General features: G+C 51.9%; 1 protein-coding gene across 1 annotated transcript in view; it reads left to right on the forward strand.

Moving 5' to 3' along the window:
* Positions 1–18,761, forward strand: part of DAB2IP (DAB2 interacting protein) — a gene marked incomplete at both ends in the record, with an annotated part of 204,802 nt that overhangs the window by 164,793 nt on the left and 21,248 nt on the right. The window contains 3 exons of the mRNA XM_082009096.1: positions 3,343–3,441; positions 5,654–6,208; positions 18,150–18,294. Coding sequence (XP_081865222.1) covers positions 3,343–3,441; positions 5,654–6,208; positions 18,150–18,294 — 799 coding nt within the window. The remainder of the gene's footprint in view (positions 1–3,342; positions 3,442–5,653; positions 6,209–18,149; positions 18,295–18,761) is intronic.

Consider the following 18,761-nt stretch of genomic DNA (forward strand, 5'->3'; position numbering starts at 1 on the left):
TTACTCCAGTGAGATTCTTTCAAGTGTACTTTGAGGACCCCATGCTGTACCTAAGATGTTCTTAAAATGACAAGATTTTATCTGACTTAAGGAATCACCCATCCGAGGACTTGAATAATGAATGTGAATAAGTAACATTTTAGAAATTAATGAGTTTTATTAATTGAGTTTATCCTGTACATTAATAGTATTCTAGCATATCCAAAATCTTGATGAGACCAGAATACTCTCTTTATCAAGATAATTAATATCTCATGAAGATTATTAATGCCATATGATGTTTAGGTCAGAGCTCAAAGCTGGGATGCTATTGCAGGTCTGGGGGAAATTACGTTTTTGGTCACACGTGGTAGATACAACCTTCAACTCCCATCAGATAAAGAGGGCTTCACGTCTGACACGTGAGGATTTTCCCCTTCTCTCACTTAAGTATGACAGTTACAGTTTTTGTAGGTTTTAAGTGATTAGTTAATCAGTAATTGGTTTGGAATTGAATCATAAATTTTTCCATGATAACTCAATGATAATATGTTGACTTAAGTGTGGCAAGAAAATATATTAGATATTCAACCTAACAGATAGCTGGTAAAAAAGTGACAATTAACAGATTCAATAGAAGGACAGCTAAATTGCATGCTTATTTATTTGGATATGAATCCTCTAGGCAGCTGTGGGATCCATGTATGTCACCAAGGAGGACTTGTTTTAAGAGAGCATCTTTCAACAAAATCAAAGTAATCATTCTCTTTCATGGAAGAGTTTCCAAGCTTCCTACCAAATTCTCTAGATCTGTGAAGATTGTTTTCTGACGCGTTTGTACGCCAAAATCCCATCAAAACAAAAGAGCTAACCAAAAAGCTAGGTGAGAAATGGCCTTTGAGGCAATGGACTAATGGTATAGTTTACTGAAAGGTGTATTTGACCTGTTCCACCTTTATTAACTGATTTCTAAGCAATCAGTGGGGACTGAATTTTGTGCACCTTGGTCAGAATGTCAGTGGGAGGGTTTTTGCCAGTGAGAGGTACAGAAACCCATCCCTAACACCTGCAGTGTGGCTGTACCAGTAGTCAGGATTTCAGTGTTTTGGACTTGAACATGGATGATTTTGAGTCTTTTGCAGCTGAATTAGATGGGCCAAATAAGACAGGGCTCAAGTTTGAATTGTTGGTTCTTGTCTGAAGAACAGTTTTGAAGCCTTAGAAATTCACATCGATCGAGCAACTAGAGAGCTGTGTGGACCAGTGCTCATTTGCTGTGCATCTGCCATGGTACTTCCCTGGGAGTTCTGTTCTTAAAAAACATTGCTAAGTGGTACTTCTGGGATCTTTGTATTTGTCATTCAGTGTTAAGGTGGTGCAGCACCATGTCAACGGTAATGCAGCCGTGTGTTGCTTCTCTTCAGGTGTTATTACCAGTCAGGTGTGTGGCTATGCTCGGCTTGAATGCTGTTGCAGGAACTCCTAGCGAGAATTGGATCGCAATGCAAAGCTGCCATACCCTCTGGCAGAGCAAGGGGTGCAGGGGTCACACGCTGTGCACAATCTTGCAAGTGCTGCATCTCTTGTGCCACCAGAAGTCCATTTGCGAAGGTTCCGGGATGGAGGCTCACATGAGCATCTGCAGCTGCAAACAGGAGATGAAGCAGGTCAGATTTGTAATGGGAAACTGAAGAAGCTGGAAATACACTGAAGCGTGAAAGGATGCTCCATACTATTGGAGTCGTCTTTTCTTGGGAATAGAAGGTATCTTGTGCTCAGAAGAGTATCTAATTTTACAGGACAGAGGATGAAAGTGTGTAAGGACAGGGAAGAGTGTCTGCCTGAAGGAGAGCGCTTCTGGCATGTCAGGGGTTGGAAGATTTCTTCCATTTGCTGTGTAAAGACAGGGTAGACCTCTTGGCATTTTGTCCCAGTTAGAAGATGTCTGTGTTCAAAGGAAGGGATGTGCTCAACTCCTCATTGAGGTTAGCTAATGACAAATCTTAGCAAGTGCCAGCTCTGCTCTAAGAACAGGTTAGGCTTCTGAGAGGTACATGAAATTAAAGGAGATTATGTCTCCCAGAAGCAGATAACCCAGTGAGTGGTGTGTAAATACAAACACTGTGAGATGATAAAGTACTCACAAATAATTCTGCAGCTTGAGGCTGGGGGAAATGAAGCTCAGAGGGGAGTTATTTAAAGTACTAGCCAGGTCCGTTTGGCCTGCAGAGATGTACATAAAGAATATTACTGGACATCACCAAATGCAGCAAATGCAGAGAGGGGCAGAGCAGCTGGCAGAGGGCTTTGTGGGCAGTGTGAGGTTCTGGGGCCACAGTCGTGGTCTGTCGGGTTGCCAGCAGGGCCTGGAGGAGGTCGCGGCTTGAGGGTTACGTGTATGTGAGAAGATGCAAAGAGCTACTGGCCTTTTAGACCTCGGCACAGTAGGTGATGCCGAGGAAGCTTGGTGTGGTAGATAGGAAGAAACATTTGGTGCCTGGGGCCGCTGGGCAGCGGCTGCTTCGGTGGGCTCTCAACGGGGCTGAGTTTCCATGTGGTCACAGGGATGTGATAAGGAATAAGGGGCATTTGCACCACTGGAAATGTCACTGCTGTGAGTGTGCTTCTTCGGAACCTGGCTATGAAGTCCCGATGACCAGAGAAAGTCTCACAAACACTGCGGAAAGATCCCTTGGATGGATACCGGAAGTGCGAGAGGTGAGAGGAGGGCTCAGCAACGCTCCGCTGGCCATCTCTGGGTCTGGGAGCCCAGCCTGGTTCTCCCCAGCTGGGGCGCAGGCACTGTGGGCAGCGGAGGGCCTCCAGCCGGGCCGTGAGCTCCTGCAGCTGCCAGGAGTGGGGTGTATAGACTTGGCCCCAAGTTCTTCACAGCGTGGTCTTCAGAAGCAACAGGACACAAAGGGGGAAGGTATGAAGCCAGCCTTTCTGGGCCTGAGGTTCTGCTGAAAACAAGGAATGGGTTGTTACTGTCGCAGGCTTTGGGTTGAATCTGGAGGAATGCCAGGTGGTTGCAATTTGTCTTTAGTTCATCTAAGGATTTGCACTTTCTGAATTGTGGAAATTGGTGGTTTAAAGCATCGCATGCATGAGGCCCATTATCTAGTGTTTTCTGGTGTGGAAGAGGAGAAGTAATTGGAATTTGCTTCCATGATTATTTCTGTGACACAGAGAGTTGCCCTGTTCTTCCGCTAGCCTTCGGGGCTGTTGCTTCATGCTTGGGTAAAGCTGTTTACTTAAAAAAAAAAAAAAAATTCCACTAGCATCTTTCCTAACTCCCCCTCTCTCCCAGATCTCAGTCTGCAGTGTGCTGGTCAAGACATAATCCTGTTCCTTTCCCTGTAGGTGACGACTTCATCAGGAAGTAAGTGCTTCTCATGTCGTTCTGCAGCAGAGCGAGATAAATGGATGGAAAACCTGCGGCGTGCCGTGCACCCAAATAAGGTAGTGGCTTTGAGGAATTGCCTCTGTTATAGTTCAGTTCCTCGTTATTACATTTTATAGCCCAGTGCATAGTAGCAGCAGGGGATGTATTGTCAGTGAGTAAGTGTAACTGTAGGTCAGCCTTTCTCCATATTGCTTTCTTCCACAATTATATTTACAGGCAAGTGCCAATTATTTCTTCCCCTCTTTTCTCAGCACGTGCTGCTTCAGTTGTTGCGAAGAATTGATCAGACCTGAAGAATCTTTAGTCTTGCTCTGTTACTGATGATACTTGCCACTTATGTAGGACTTACCACTTCCCAAAAGCTCTGGGACAGATGTCAGGTAGCTGCCAGCAAACTCACAAGACTGAATAGTCTAAAGAGTTCGCGTATCACACTTGCTGACTCTGGTAGTGCTTCCAGCGTCTGCTTTAGTGATGGAGAAACTCAAATGCCCATTGCAGTGAGTTCCGTGAGGCAACGGTGGAATGTAGCCTTACCTTCTCCAGGCAGTTGAGGTGGCCAAGTCATCCCCTCCAGGATCTACAAAAACAAATCCTTCTCTTCACTAGAATACAGGAACACCCGATAATGCGGTTTTATGGCCCACTAAGAATAAGTACATCCTAAAATAAAATCTACAGCTGCTTCTCCCTCTCTGCACTGGAGTTAGCTAATAACAGTTATGAGGACTAATCAGCTGCAGGATTTCACAACTCTATAAACAAGTCTTTTTCTGCTGATCAGAGAAGACACAAATCGGCCCCTGTGAATCCATTCCTGGCTTCAGAGCCATGTAACTGTGCATTGAAGTTAGGTCCAGGCCTAGCGGGTTGCTAAAGGAGCCCTCCGTGTCAGAGTTTGTCGTTCCCAGCGCAGTGCCAAATGTCCGTATAAAAGATTCCCTTCAGTATCAGAGCGGCGGGAGCTGCAGAGGGGAGAGGTGGACTTCTGCCTCTAGCAGCGTTCTTGCATGTGGAGTTCAGTGACTCGGGTGCTTTCTGAGTACAGCCCCTGGTAGTAATGATCTGAAAGGGCTGCGTGAGGTTTGCATGGTCACAATTACCATGAGAAAAGTCCTGGGAATGTGAGTTGTGGCTGGGCACATCACTATGGCATTGAAATGCAGCGTTCAGTGGAAATTCATTTGGAAGTGTGCCCTCATCTCAAAACATACCATTAGCTGATGGCTAACTTTCCATCTTTGTTTGAGTTCGTAGACAATAAACTCTCAGTAGCTGACTTGATATTTCTGTCAGGAATTCAATGTTCTTGTGCAGCTCCTGTGTGTACTTCCTGAACCTACAGTACCGCATTGTGGGCTTCCAGCAGAAATGTTCCTGCCCAGACTCCTAGGCTGAGCAGAGTAAGCCATGGTCGCTGTTTCAGTGAGGGGTTTCCGAACAAAACAGGTTACTGCAGAATCCCTAGCAGCGGTTCAGCTGCGAGGGCTTTATCTTTCAAGGCATTCCTGCAACAAATGCCCCTGGATATCCTTCCAGGATGAGGTCAGCCTCACTGGGGAGCTCTTAAAGATCCACAGTATCCTTTGCTCTCTTATTGTTTAAAAGATATCCAAGCCAAATTTCTATTTCTGAATTGTCATGATTCTCCTGTGTGACTCACTCTGTCTCCCATAATTCCTCTCGATGTTTTAGTTGGGTGCTCTGGACTTCTGCCCTAAAATGCAGTGAGGTTTGTACATGCTTCTTTCCCTGCCAGAGGTGGTTGCGTTCCAGCCATGGCCGAGGTGATCCCTGGGTCTGCATTCAGATCCCTTTATTGTTGCTCCGTTACAGTAAGGAAAATGTACCCCGGTGCTGCTGTAAAGCAGCTGTGCTAAAAAAAGGAGGTGGTTGTGAGATACCTGTAACACAGCTTCTGTTTTGCAAAAACCATTAATGATCGGTGAGGTTCTTTTGGTTTCTTCTGAGGCCCTCTTGGCAGTGAATGGGAAGTGGTACATTTATGATTTGAAGGTGTTTTATCTTCCTCGTTCCTTATATTAATTGGCACCAACAGACATGGAGAACACGGTGATATTTGGAAAATTAACATAAGTAGTGTTATTATGCAAATTCCTGAGAGCCAGTATTTCCTTAAAATAAAATGTAATTAAGGTTTTGCTCATTTAGCACATCCGAAATAATTAACTCATATCTCTATTTTTGTTGTGCTCGGCTTTGTGGGGGTTTTTTATTGACCTTTTTTCCTTTGCATCTTTTTTCCAGGACAACAGCAGAAGGGTAGAGAATATGTTAAAGTTATGGATTATTGAAGCCAAGGACCTGCCAGCTAAGAAAAAGTACTTGTGTGAATTATGCCTGGATGACGTTCTTTATGCACGAACTACCTGTAAATTGAAAACTGATAATGTATTTTGGGGGGAGCACTTTGAATTTAATAACCTCCCATCGCTCAAAAACATTACGGTGCACTTATACAAAGAGACTGACAAGAAGAAAAAGAAGGACAAGACCAATTTCATTGGACAAGTGAACATCCCCGTCAGCTCTGTCACGGGCCGGCAGTTTGTAGAGAAATGGTACCCGGTGGTCAGCCCCAACCCTGGTAAGGGCAAGTCCCCAGGGCCCATGATCCGCATCAAGTCACGCTACCAGAGTATGAGCATTCTTCCCATGGAGATGTACAAAGAGTTTGCCGAGTACATCACTAACAATTACATGGTGCTGTGCTCGGTGCTGGAGCCCTCGCTGAGCGTGAAGAACAAAGAGGAGATGGCGTCTGCACTGGTGCACATCCTGCAGAGTACAGGCAAGGCCAAGGTAAGACCCTTCGTCATCCATACCTTCCCACCAGAGACCATCAGGAGCAGACTCCTGTGTCGGGTTTTGCAAATCACCGCATCAGTTGGGCTTCAGACCTAGCCATCAGGCCTGTCAGCCTGACCTCTGTTCCAGGGAAGATTATGGAGCGGTTGGTTTTGAGAGTGCTCACAGGGCATCTGCAGAACAGCCAAAGGATCAGGCCCAGCCAGCATGGGTTCATGAAAGGCAGGTCCTGCTTGACCAACCTGATCTCCTTCTATGACCAGGTGACCCGCCTAGTGGATGAGGGAAAGGCTGTGGACGTTGTCTACCTGGACTTTAGTAAAGCCTTTGACAGCGTCTCCCACAGCATTCTCCTGGAGAAACTGGCGGCTCGAGGCTTAGACGGGTTTACTCTTCGCTGGGTGAGGAACTGGCTGGATGGCCGAGCCCAGAGAGTTGTGGTGAATGGCGTTAAATCCGGCTGGCGGCCGGTCACGAGTGGTGTTCCCCAGGGCTCGGTTCTGGGACCAGTCTTGTTCAATATCTTTATAGATGATCTGGATGAGGGAATTGAGTGCTCCCTCAGTAAGTTTGCAGATGACACCAAGCTGAGTGGGAGTGTTGATCTGCTGGAGGGTAGGAGGGCTCTGCAGAGGGATCTGGACAGGCTGGATCGATGGGCAGAGGCCAACTGTATGAGGTTTAATAAGGCCAAGTGCCGGGTCCTGCACTTTGGCCACAACAACCCCATGCAACGCTACAGGCTTGGGGAGGAGTGGCTGGAGAGCAGCCTGGCGGAAAGGGACCTGGGGGTGCTGGTTGACAGCCGGCTGAACATGAGCCGGCAGTGTGCCCAGGTGGCCAAGAAGGCCAACAGCGTCCTGGCCTGTATCAGGAATAGTGTGGCCAGCAGGAGTAGGGAAGTGATCGTGCCCCTGTACTCGGCACTGGTGAGGCCGCACCTTGAATACTGTGTTCAGTTTTGGGCCCCTCACTACAAGAAGGATGTTGAGGTGCTGGAGCGTGTCCAGAGAAGGGCAACGAAGCTGGTGAGGGGTCTGGAGCACATGTCTTATGAGGAGCGGCTGAGGGAACTGGGGTTGTTTAGTCTGGAGAAGAGGAGGCTGAGGGGAGACCTTATCGCTCTCTACAACTACCTGAAAGGGGGTTGTGGCGATGAGGGTGTTGGTCTCTTCTCCCAAGTAACTAGTGATAGGACGAGAGGAAATGGCCTCAAGTTGCGCCAGGGGAGGTTTAGATTGGATATTAGGAAAAATTTCTTCACTGAGAGGGTGGTCAGGCATTGGAACAGGCTGCCCAGGGAGGTGGTGGAGTCGCCATCCCTGGAAGTGTTCAAAAAACGTGTGGATGTGGCGCTTCAGGACATGGTTTAGGGGACATGGTGGTTCTGGATTAATGGTTGGACTTGATGATCTTAAAGGTCCTTTCCAACCTAGTGATTCTGTGATCATCAATACACTCTAATTTTGCTTTTAATTGCAAACAAGTTGGTAGCATGTGCTTCGTGAATTGCTTAATTAGCAAAGCGGTCAGTGGGACCGCAAGATGCCAACCAAGTCGTTTTTCTCTTCTTCTGGAGGCTCAGGGGCCAGGCTCTTACTTTATAAGTAGGCACAAATGTGAAAGAAAGCAAGAAGGCGGTTTTCAGGGATGAAATGTAAGCAATGCTGGCTTAAGCTGAGCAGCCTGTGTGTGCTGGGTATTCCTGTGGGAAACCAGCAGGTTCCCCGCTCCGCTCCCTCCCTGTCTCCGTGCTGAGCACCCAGCACTGCGGGAGCCGAAAGGGAGTGAACAGTGTCTTGAGAATTTCAGAGCAAAGTCTGCCTGCGGGCACGCGTGTCTCTGAATCAGCTCTCGGTCTTCGGGGTCTATCCTGGTGCTTTTGGAAGGGGGGCGGGGGGCAGCATTGCAGAAAGGCCCGGGAGTCCGGGGGTGCTCCCAGGGCTGTGCTCATTGCGGGGTTGATGCCCGCCAACTTGCGAGTGGTGGAAGCTCAGTTTTTGTGGACCACTTTGTCTGAACATTCTTCATGGCTGGTATTTCCCCACCAGCTCTGGGGAAGAAGGCGGCCAGGAGGAGGCAGAGAGTGGGATTTACTCCTGATTGTGATCTGTGAGGGTGCAGGTAGCATGAGCAGAGCTGGAAACCCCCTTACTGGAGAGCACAGGCAAGCACTGAGGTCTCCGGCACATGGGGCATGGAGTCGCATCCTTCGTCCCCAGGTGGCATGGCACAGCCGTGGCGGGCAGTGCCAGTGTCAGGACTGTGGGAGTTAAAGCACCAGCATTTTTCTCTGTGAACACCTCCCTGAACTCTGCAGGGGCGAGCTGGGGAAGAGTAAGATTTCCAAAGCTTTTGCAGTGCTGAGGAGACATGAGCTTCTCACCTGAGGGGCTGTCGCAAGGCTCCGCTTCCTCCGCAGCTGCCACTGCTGCCTGGGACCGTGGCAGGGTTCGTGGATTAGATATAGTTACCATCTGTCGAACAGAGAAGTGGCTTGGCCTCCTGATCTAGTTCAAGGCAGGCAAAGCTCACTGAGAGGATTGCGAGGCTGTGGGCCTGCTATTGCAGAGGCAGAGAAAATAGCTCAGTTAAAGCTTTCCGGATCCCAGGCAGCAGTGTCAGACCCCAGGAGCGCAGGGAAGGATGGCAGTCCCAGTCCCCTTGGCTGCGTTACCTCAGTGGGGACAGAAGTGGCTTGTGATCCACCCCATGTGAAATAACACTGTGTGGCTACACAAGGAAAGCATCGTAGGTGTCCTCCTCCTCATTCCCTCTGCCGGGGCTTTGGTGCCGTCAGCACGTGGTTTCTGGGGACAGCCCTGCCTTTTGCTGGTACCGCTCCCTCCACGCACCGGGGGGCTGTTGCCCTTCCCTGCGGCTCTGATGGCACTAGTGCCAGGGCTCTTGTTGGAATGACATTGCCATGAAAGACCCTCTCCGTGGCTTACACACCTCTGGTGCAGAAGTCTTCAGGTGTCACCCTGATCTCAGTCACCATGGATCATGTACGGGCATGGCTGAGAGCTGTTGTCATTGCTCCTGCCTTTTCCCTCTTCCCGTTGGTACTGGAACGGCTCCGGCGAGAGCAAGTGTGTTTCTAGACATGTGACTGCGTCAGTGCTTGAGATCCCAGTAGCTCTACACGAGGGACACAGCAAACAGTAAACAGGCTTGATGAATTTCCCCCTAAAATGGAGTTTCTGCTTTCCCTGTCTGTCGTCTGCCATCAGCATTAGCACAGGGTTTAGGGAGCTGCCAGAGCAACAGCAGTTACTGGAGCATGGGAGCCAGGTGGTGCATCCTTTGTAGAGGACTTGGACAAGCAGAGAAAGGGAAAAGCAGCAGTAAGGTAAAAAACCAATGACAAACCACCCCCTCACCCCTGCTTGTGTGACATGGGTGCACCCCGCCGCCGCTCAGGAAGGCTCCCCTGTGCCTAAGCACCCAGCGAGGGGACACAGCCCCAGGAGACCAGCAGGCTGGTGCCCAGTCTGCAGAGAGAGGCTGTGCAGGTGTCGGGGTCCCTGCCCTCCATGGGCAGCCCTTCACCACCTGCTCCAGGGAGAAGGACCAGACAGGATGAGTCCAAGTGCTTAGAAAGGTCCGATGGCCATGGTGCTGACTCTCCCCCTCCCTGAGCATCGCCTGGCTGGCCCCTCGGCAGGGCTCCGAGCATCTCCCTGGAGTTTCAACACAGAAACAACAGTCTCTTACTTTTTCTTCCCAGCTGGTCTGCAGGAGAAACCGTTAATTTCATTTTTCTTCTGTTTGAAGGTAATGTGGCTCTGTATGTGTTGGGGGGGAAGGCGTGTGCCTGCAGGAAGGTCTGGCTCTGAACTGCGTCTGGTTTTGGTGCTGAGGACACAGTTCCTTCAGCCCAGAGTCACCCAGCACCCAACACCTGCTCGTTCAGAGGCAACACTGAGCAGGAAGGTAAAACACCCATGGCCTGAAGTAAGGGCAGTGTGGGTTTTGAAATGGGGTTCAGAGCCCGGGTGGAGGAGGACAGAGCGCCGTGGGCCCGGCGGGCAGGGTGGTGCCGGGGGAGCTGGTGTGCCGCTGGATGGGGCCTGAGGCCGTGGAAAGTGGGGCTGGGGCGCAGCCTCTGCTGGCTTTGGGTGAGGACCTCAGCCCAGTCCGGCGGTGGTGAGCGCCCTGCTCCCTGGCACTGGTCGGGGGGGGGGGGTGTCCCCCAGCCTCTGTCCTCCTGTGCCCCTCCAAAGCTTGCCTGGGCTGGTGGTGCGTTCCCCATCCTTGCACCTTGCCAAGAGCCTTTCCACTGACCTCCTCAGAGCTCTCCCCTGCCCTGGAGAGTGCAGACATGGCAATCGGCAACCACCAATTTATTTTGCTGATAAAGGGGGTTTTGTGGATCTCGGCTGCTGTAGCTGACACTAAAGCAGCAATTACAGTTGGAGTGAGAAACAAGTGTCCAGTAGATTATCTATGAAGACTCGTTAGCGGCTAATTGCTCTTGCACTGTTTCAGGTCCTGTTTTCCTGTAGCGATTTGCTGTAAATACGGTGTAATCCCTTAATGAGGCATGGCCGATTGGGTACATGTGTCCACCCAGAGCCACGCCGCAGGGGTTCCTCTGCAGGAGAGGTGTGATGTGGTGCTGCGGGGACGATGCCGTGCGCCAGCCACAGCCCGGCCCCCGGCGTCCCCGTGCAGCCCCGCAGGCGGCAGAAGGGCAGCCCTTCCCCGCAGACGCCCCGCTTCGCTCCTCCGCGCTGAGCTGTCCCCCGCCAGCCGCGTGGCGCTACCTGAAGCTGCGAAAACCCAGAGGCGCTGCCTGTGTCCCTCCTGCCGGAGAGGCACAGCATGGGAAGCCGCAGGCAGAAGGGCGAAAGGGCTGTAGCTGAATTTTCTCCCTGAATATCTGCTGCCTCTGGGCTTCGTAGCTGTATCGGAATAGATTAAAAGGTGGAGAATGAAAGCAGAGTCTCCTCTCTGGGGTCAAAGTCCATGCTTTCTTTGATCTCTGTTTGGGAAGGGGAAAGGGAAAAGCTTCATCCCTGCAGTGCTGCGCGAGGGTTTGGTGTGCTTCGGGGCACGCCTGGAAACCCCTGACCAGCTGCCAAGGCAAATAGCTGGAGAGGAGGGGGAAAGGCATTTTGATAAAAGTTAAGAGGGCAAACAGCGGGCTGAGGGAGCTGCCCCAGCCCACGGGAAGGTCTGACAAACACCCAGCACTCAATCGGCGCACTCAGTGCAAGCGCTTGTTCACGGTCTCTCTTTATGGCAAGTAGGGGCTGGGAGAGGCATCGCTGTGCCGGAACAGGGATGGAGCTCCGTGGCTAAACACAGAGACGCGGGCTCTCAGGGTCTGTCCATGAATTATTATGTGCTTCCATCCTCCCAGCAAGAGCACTGATAAAATGTTACCTGTAAGGGCGTGGAGAGATGCCTAACTATTTTCATGTGTAGACGAAAGACACAAATTCATAATTGAAAGTATTTCTGTTGCCATGCTCGGTGTTAGTGTGTTAGTGGGAGTGCTCAGCCCTGCCATTAGCGTGGCTTGATGTGGCCCATGTGATGTGGTTACGGATGGGCAGGCTGCATCCCTCCCAGAGCGAGACCCATTGTGACTTTTGATGCTTCCAGAATATTTCCCATGCTTAGATTTGTTTCAGGGCTGTCTTACAGCTTTTGGACCTCAGTTCATGACCATAAATATACAAAAAAACCTCTCTTGTCCAAATGGTTGGTAGATCAAACCCAGCATTAGACAAAGCTCTAACTAACCAGCTGCTCACTTGAAATAAATATTTATCGTGTTGTGAATGGAGTGAAGAATAAACATGTCTCCCTGTTTGTTTACGCTGCAAGGATTTGCTTCAGCTAAGCAGATGTATTTACTCCCCCCGTGCGAGCTTGCCGGAAGGTCCCCACGTTCCCCTCCTCGGCGGCGCGGGGTGTTTGGTCAGAGCTCCGCTGGCAGCACCAGGACCTGCAAATGTCGTGCAGGGCTGCCTAAAAGTGACCGCTCAGCGGGGAGAGGGGACCGGGAGAGGAGTGGCATGGCTGGGCTGGGAGGCTGGCGGCACTGGGGCTTGGTCCCTCCAGGGAGCCGCGCTCCCTTACCCGCACTGGAAAGGCTGCGGACACAGGGAAGCGAGGATGCCGCGCACCTCCAGCCATGGACGAGGCTGGCAGCAGCCATATCATTTCCCCCACAAAGAGCTTATCTCTCTGACAGTATTTTATAGCAGCCATAGTTGAGCTAATAAGGCTTTTAATCAGTTTTATGAGCACCCCCTCCATTTTTCCCCCTCTCCTTAAACACAACAGTCAGGTCGGTTGAGAGGACGGAGAAGGCCGGTGAGCGGCAGCTGTAGAGATGGGTATTCTGGCCGTCAGGGTCGGGTGCCGTTTCCAAGCCTGCTGTGTGGGATCCAGCCCCTCTGCCCTTGCGGGGAGGTGGTGGTCGCTCAGTGTGGTAGTGTTGTATCCCTCAGGTTTTCTTATTGCCGTGAGCAAGGAGATGGACAGAGATTCCTGTGTGTTAACGCCCACGTTGTGATTTTACTTCCTTTTCCCAAGGAGAGTTAGAAAATGCCAGAAGCGTTGAGGTTGAGCTCCAGTGCTCGAAGGAGGGAACATCACTGTGTTTCCCAGCAGAGAAGGGTCCAGCACAGATCCTCAGAGGAACTGTGTGGTGGCGAAACGTAGAGGACTGGTGGCTGGGGTCCTTGGTTTCACACCGTCTGCCCAGGACCCAGTCGCTGCCCCTCCGCCGCCCTCCTTGCACAGCTCAGCAGCATCGAGTGCCCCGTTTCTCTGCTGCTGCAGTGTTGACACGTCAGTGTGTCCTGACACTCGTCCACCTGTAACCTACAGCCCTACCAACCCCTGGTGTTTTTTACCTTTGCATAAAAGCGCAGCTGGACTCTGGGCTAGTCTTTGAAATAAGCAGTAATCTTATTACCTTTATCAATTCAATCCTCTTAAGGTTAAGTCAATCCTATTAATGAGGCTTGTGATGTGGAGAACCTTATTATTTCAAAGTCAATCTGCCCATCAGTCACTTACGATATTGGGAACAGTCAGCTCCAGCCCAGAGGAGTGCGTGACCGAAGTGGCGGGTGCGGGGCCGTGGGTCCCATCAGCTCCATGCCACGTGCTCTGGCTGCAGACACATCCCGGGGAGGCTGGGGCTGGAGGACCTTCTCTGGGATGGAGAGGTGCAAAATCCTTCCTGGGTGTGGACAGGATACGTCCTGCCAGACTTGTGTTGCTTGTTGGCTCCCTTTGCCTAGGAAGCGCTCCGGCTCTCGCCGCAGCCATGCCAGGCCCCTGGCTGGCTCCCCCGTGCTGCTCCTGGGCTCAGGAGCTGGAGGGGACAGGCACTGCCCAGTGGCACCCCCAGGCACCGGGACTGGCACCTTGAACCCCTCTGGGACTGGGATACGTGAAGCAGAAGACAGACCCCTTCCCGGGGCAGGGGGGGCTTTCTTGGCACTGTAAGTTTCAAGCACTGTGGGGTGCTCGGCCCCCCGCGCCCGGCGGGGCGTGTGGGGCTGAGGGGTGCTGGTGGCCTGGGCAGGCAGGGCTGTCAGCTGTTGATGGGATGTGTGACTGAATTAGCTGTCGTCTCTGCTCCGGCTTCGTCCCCTGTGGAGAAGCTTTTTCCTCCCATTTTTTGTGTTTGAGCAATGCAATTAATCTGCTTCCTTGGCCCTATTGACATGGGCCGTGAAGGATTGTTTTCCTGAGCAGGTGTTGGTTTTTCTCTTGGTGGACATCACTTTTCAATGAGCCTTTCCCAATTCAGGCCACCCCCGGGGCAGCTGGGCCCTGGGCCGGTGCTGACGCGGATGCCGGCTGCCACGGGGCAGCGGCCTCCGATGGCCACCGGCGGGGACCTCAGCGCAGCGGCGCAGGGCTGCAGCGTGCTCGTTTCCAGGGCGTCCCCCCTATAGCCACACTCTCCTTCCAGCTTCCCCAGGCAAGGGTTTGGGGGATCCTCCATGGCAGCGTGAAGCAGTCCTGCTGCGAGACGACTGACTGACTCGGACATCCTGAATTGCCGCTTGCCTGAGGGGGGAGGCAGGGGTTAGGAGACATTGGCTCACCCACAAGAAGGTGGTGTTCGCTTGTGCTTTGAGACAGGAGGATGAATTCACCCAGATGGGGCAGGGGAAGCGGCAGCTGAAGCTCAGTGCATGAAGACCCAGGGGAAATGGAAGTGGTTTTAGGCAACGCTACAGGTAAATCGGGATGAAGACGTGTGAGGGACAGAGCGAGGCGTGTGGAGCAAACCCAGGCTCAGGCCAGCGCTGCCGGCTCCCGGGAGGGCCGTCCGGAGGATGCTGTGGCTGAGGATGTGGGGAGATGCGGAGCCGCGCGGGCGTCCCAGGCGGAGGGGAAGCTGCGGCGCTGGGAGTACTTTGTGGTGGCGTGTCTGAGCCCTGAGGTGGAGCTGAGGCCTGAGCCTGTGTCCTGCCAGCCGCTGTCTCCTGCGGGGACCAGGCTGCTGCGCCGGCAGCGAAACGCCTGCGTGCGTTTCTGGGAGGACTGGCGGAGCTGCCTTGGAATGGCACATGCTGCTGTGGGCTCACGCTTGATTTATTTGAAAAGTGCTGGAAACCAGTGCTTCCTTGTGCTGTCATGCTCTGAATTTATTTATTTATGAATCGCTTTTCTTTATCAGCATATGTGCAGTGACTGAAGTTGCACAGGTTCAGCTGTGTCCAGTCTGAAGCAAATATCCTTAAAATAAACATGGGAGCAAGCCTGAAGAACGCTGCCACAGCCCTTAATTTTTACTGTAGACCTTTTTCTTCCCCTCTTGACTCCGATGTAATGAAATAAAGCATCTTATTTTCTTCCATTGCCAGGGGCCCTAACTAAAAACAACCCCCTGCTGATCTCTGCTGCTCAGAAACAGGGAGTTTTATTGGCTTTAGTTATTGCATTTTATTCAGAGCCTTGTATGTGGGTGAGTGAGGCCCCCGGAGGGATTCGACAAGTATTTGCATTCCATTTGTGTCTTCCAAGTGCTGGCTGCTGGCGTACTTAAGGCAGAGATACCAGACATGTGATCCAGAGCCCATGTGGCTTTTTTGTGTAGAGGGAAGGGAAGGTCTGGAAGGTGGCCCTGGGACAGAAATTGCAGGATGTCATGGGAACTGACCCACGGACGAGGCTCCTTTCCCGCGGCTAGCAGAGCTCCGCTGGGCTGCCGAGAGCCATCTCTGCAGAGGAACTCACTCGAGGACACTGGCTGTGGGTATTTTGAACCCTGGTGCATCTCGAGGCTGGTTCCTACAGCCTGGCAAGATGCCTCCTGGAGCCTAGGGAGGCTGGACCTGCTGGGGACGGTGAGAAGCATCCTGGCCTGGGGATGCTATTGGGTATCCCGGCTCTCGCCTCCATCCCCTGGTCAGTAACAAGGCTGGATTCTGCCGGGTTACACCCCAGCTTTGGGTGCTGCTGGGGTGCAGTGGAGCTCTTTGGGATTTCAGCAGCTTTCCTTTCCACTTTGGAGACAAGGGGTCATTTTCTCAGCTCTTGAGCTGCAGGTGCTGCGTAGGGGATAACGACCGTAGCAGAGGTTTCAGGGGGATCTTTTCTGGCTTAGTGTTAAGTCCCGCAATGGAATTTTGCCTCGCTTTAAATTCTAGCTAAAATCATCAAAATTCGCATTATTGCTGGCTAAAACTTGTCCCCTGGGTTTCCACTGCTCAGCAGCCCTGGCTCGCAGTTGGGTTGTGCATTGCAGCTTGGCCCCACGTCCCGCAGCAGCCAGTCCCCAGCTGACAGGAGGGGGGGAAAGCAAACACTTGGCTAAGAGAAGCTATAAAACTCAGTGTTCCTGAGATAATTAGTATGTTGGGAAAGTGACAGGAAAGAGAATAAAGCAAAGCCAAGGTCAGTGGCTGCTAATTAAGAATCAGCACCTTGTGTCAACCTGAGCTGTGGCTTGGAATTGAAACATACCCCGGGAGAGACCCAGGAAGATAAAGGTGATGGAGTTACCCAGATAGCAGCTAACGGGATTTGAGCAGGGGTTTAAAGTTTCATTGCAGCTCGGCTGATAAAAGGGGCAAAATGAGAGAAAATAGTGGGGGGAGGCACGTGCTTTGCTTCCAGGAGGGATTTTTGCCTCTGCAGCTGCCAGAGCCTTGCAGATGTAGCGGGATCTGAGGAGGGGGATCTTCTGGCTAAAGAAACCGTTGAAGCGACTTTTTTTTTTTTTCCAAAGCTCCTCCTCTGGCATTTTTGGAGGCTGTTCTGGGAAGGTCACAGCAGCGTGTTGGTCCCAGTCACAGTCTTGTGGGAAGGTGGGAAAGAGCAGGCCGTGGGGTGCTGCAGAGATGCCAGCCTTCCTCCCCTGTTCTCAGCTGGGGGACATACCTGCCTGTGGTCTGGGACAGAAGCACCGTAATGAAGGGCCTGTGGATGAAATTATTTGGGTCTGTTGGATTCAGGTGGAGCTGTTTGTTGAACCTTGATTAAACTTTCAATGCAGAGGCGTCCATGTGAAAAACGAAATGGAGCTAAGTGCCTCTCTTGCAAATCTCCCGGGCAGCTGCTTGGCAGGGAATGGGACCTGAGCGTCCCTTCTCTCCGGGCTGGGTCGTGGCCACAGCGCTTGGGGGGGCTTGGGGAGCTGTGCTTTGCGTGGGGACAGCGAGGACAGGACCTGGATCCCTGCATGGCAGCTCTGGCATGCTGCTGCTACCCCTGCCAGCAACAGGGTACGTCTGGTACGGTCATGACAAATGAAGGAGAATTTCTTAGTGAAAGGTTATTACTGAGCAGATTATTTTGTTTCAGAGGAAGGCAGTTTAAAAAAGGTGCCCTTGGTTGTAGAAGTGAATTTGTCTGTCAACATTGCTCTGTCTCCTGCATGGCGAAACAGTAAGAGGTCTAACGCATGTGGTTTCCGTGGTGGCAGCAGCCCGCTTGCCTTTGTCACCCAGGGTCCCGGTGGGCGCTGCTGGGTGGGAGGAGGTCGACCCTTTCAGCACCCAGCGCAGCGAGGAGCTGGGCAGGGGCCCAGAGCCGCGTCTCCCATTAGCGGTGCAGAGAACAGAAGCTGAATATGTATTAGCAGTAAAAGCTGCGTGGCATTTCTCCTGCATTAACGCTAGCTACAGCGCACTAAATATTATACCACGTAGCGGATTTTCAGCAGAATGCATGGCGAGCTACGTGACCCTCTCTGATGGGTGAACGCTGTTGCTGAAGCAGACAGGGAGCTCGGTCTGAGGTATGTTTTGCCGTTAGAATTTGCAATTCGGTGGCCCAGGCTGATGCACAGGGCAGCTGTCAGCGTGTGGTCTGCTCCTGCTCACCCCTTCTGCTACTCTGCACCACAGAGGATTATAAAATTGCACGGTATTTGGTTGTGCGCACGTCAGACCCAAAACGTGCCCAAAATGTGTGTTGCAGCAGTGCTGTTTATTTCCATGGATACTAAGGAAATAGGACATTTGAGCATCATGGTGCTTATTCCAGGCTTGATTCTCAGCCGTTAACTGGGGCGCACGGCTCATGACATCTCGGTGTGCCCCTGTTTTGCACCCGGTACAATTACATACCAAATGCAGCCAATTTAACAGTGGAGAAAATGTTTCCTCCACAGAACATGAGGCTAATACAAGACCCAAATAAAAAGTGGCACTGATGGAGGGGCGAATGTGGTGCAGGCCTGGAATGAATACGTTTCTGGGGTGCAAAGGTTGTGACTCCCCAGAGATTTATTTCTCCTCTGAGAATTACGACTCCGTGAGGTTGGAGAAACAGAAAAGTCGGGCTGGTAGTAACGCAGCGTGCACACACAGGATCACCCGCAGCACCTCCACTCCCTCTGGTGTCTTACGAAGGTGAGGCCTCGCTGGAGAAGGGGAGGCTGCCTGCTCTGCTGAATGAAGCGTCTGTCAGTGCACGGTGACCCACCATGGGCTTTGCTTTCCAGGATTTCTTGACTGACCTGATGATGTCTGAAGTTGATCGCTGTGGTGAGAATGAGCATCTCATTTTCAGGGAGAATACACTGGCCACCAAAGCAATTGAAGAATACCTGAAGCTGGTGGGGCAGAAATACTTGCAAGATGCCTTAGGTACGTACAGAGCGTTGGCAAGTCTCGCCCAGAGAGGCCCTCCTCTAAGCTGCAGGGTGCTCTGCGTGGTGGAGACCAGCAGCTGATGGCCATAGGAGGCACCAGCATTTACCTGCCGGAGGATTTCTCTGGCAGTGGGGTCCAAGCCTGGAGCACGACCATGGCTGCAGCAGGCAGCGCTCTGCTCCCAGGTGGAGGTCACCACTGAGTTAGTGCTTTAATCTGCTTTCAGAGATAACAAATTGATATTTGAAGGCATTATGCTGCCTGCCAAGTCTTCTGTCTTGGCACTGGCAGTGTCAGGGAGGCTGATTGAATCCTTCCCCTGATTGCACACCCCCGCCAGAGATGCTCCCCCGGCTCCTCGCAGTGCTGGGTGAGTCAGATGAAATCTCCCAGTTACAGTGATGAGAATTGCCTCCCAGATCACGCTGGGAACCCTCCTGGTGTTTTTTGTTTTGTTTTGT

Source organism: Phaethon aethereus, assembly GCF_964289735.1.
Source record: "Phaethon aethereus genome assembly, chromosome: 20".
Lineage (NCBI taxonomy): Eukaryota > Metazoa > Chordata > Aves > Phaethontiformes > Phaethontidae > Phaethon > Phaethon aethereus.